Source organism: Trypanosoma conorhini (assembly GCF_003719485.1).
Source record: "Trypanosoma conorhini strain 025E chromosome Unknown Tco_14.4_contig_01385, whole genome shotgun sequence".
Classification (NCBI taxonomy): domain Eukaryota; phylum Euglenozoa; class Kinetoplastea; order Trypanosomatida; family Trypanosomatidae; genus Trypanosoma; species Trypanosoma conorhini.
Genome location: NW_021705412.1, coordinates 1 through 1,629, shown reverse-complemented (window position 1 = coordinate 1,629; position 1,629 = coordinate 1). Strand labels below are relative to the sequence as shown.

The 1,629-nt window shown below is 57.9% G+C and overlaps 1 protein-coding gene across 1 annotated transcript; it reads right to left on the bottom strand.

Annotated features, from left to right (window-relative positions):
* Positions 1–448: 448 nt before the first annotated feature.
* Tco025E_09969 (trans-sialidase) lies at positions 449–1,629 on the bottom strand (the record flags this gene model as incomplete). Its single annotated transcript, XM_029376764.1, has 1 exon — positions 449–1,629. A coding segment is annotated over one exon (1,181 nt), but the record flags the coding sequence as incomplete, so codon positions are not given.

Here is a 1,629-nt window from a genome sequence, read left to right as displayed (position 1 = left end):
GTATACATGACCTGCGGGGGAAGGATGCACCTGCTTCACCTCTCACTGAACCTCCGCAGGTGCAAACATCGTTTACACTTCATTGGGAACTTCACCGTCCTGCTGCTGCTCCCCGCAGTCCTCATTTTTTTTCTTCATCGGCGTGGCACGCACTGCAGTTGGGGAGTGTGATCGACAGCAGCAAACACTGAGGCCATCGCGACCTCCGCGCGGAAATTAATACAAAGGCAATTGATATAAGAAAAGCAAGGGGCATCCAAAAACGAAAGTGGATGGCGCCGACCCCTGAAGGGGGAGAGAGAGCGCGTGCATCCACGCACAGAAAGAAAAGAAAGGGAAATAATACATGAACGCATCAAACCCCCACGAAGGACGCACACATTATTTTCGCCTGTGTGGACGGGCCGCACACGTTCCCAGTGGAAGCCGGAGTAGCGCTTTATTTGGCTCAGTAAAACGCCGCAAGCCCCCACAGCCCCAGAAGCAGCAAGAGCACGCGAGACCCATGCGCACGTACGGAACTCTCATCTTTATTGGCGCCTGACCCAGCACCGTTGTTGGGTATCTCGGATTCAATGATATGCAGTGGGCGACTCATCAGAAAGACGTTCTTCACGGTCACGCTGCCGTCAACGCCACTCATGCCGTCGTCCGCCCCAAAGTAGAAGTGTACGATCTCCTCCCCATCCTTCTTCGCCAGCGCCGCGGCATCCGCACCCGCAAGCTTCAGTGCCTCGCCGTTGACGAAGAATAAAAACCTGCCGTACTCGAGTGTAAGAAGCACGTAGTACTGTTTATTGGGCTCACACGTGGCGCCCTGCGCCACCTTCTCCCCAGTCCGGCTCTTCACCACCCACTTGTTGTCGCCGCTGCACAGCAATCCAAAGCGGTTGCCCGCACTGTCAGTGCCGTTGAGCCGCACACCAAACACAGAGACGCCGCCTTTCGGGTCATTGACGGTCACTGTCGCCAGCAAAATAAAGTAGTAGTTTGCGAAGTGGTACCGCTGGTTCTGCCCCTGCGCGCCCACGGGCCACTCGGCGCGTGAATTGGACCCGCTGAACTCAAAGCCGTTCGTGACCTTCGTCGCGCCGCTCACCGCTGCGTCCACGCCGAGGTACTCGTCGCTCCAGTGGGCGGCGGAGCCCGTATTGGACAAAAACCCAACACTGCGGGCAGAGCCGTCACACGCGACAGCCGCACCCAAGGACGTGCAGAGCTGGGAGAAGTCCTTTTCAAGCTTATCCCACTGCGCCAGCACCTCCTTTATGCGCTCCAGCTGGTCGTCCAGACGCACAAGCACAAAGCGTTGCGTTTTAGCCTCTTTCCGTTCGTAGAGCGAAAACAACTTGTCGTTTGCGTACAGCAGCGTGCTGGAGGTCGCACTGAATTGGCTCTCGGGAGAAATCGGGCCCACGTCGAATATGCGGGCACCATCGGAAAGCCAGAGGTGGATCTGGTTGGCGTACGAATTGCTTTGGGGAAACACCGGGTGCGTGAACAAGAGCGCCCTTTTCCCATTAATCGTCGCAGCCGCAAGGCCGCTCTGGTCGCCGTACCCGGTGCGCTTCGGCGAGTTGCCCCACACGCGCGAGAGTGTCCCGAGGGCCTCCGTCCACGTATCCCCCA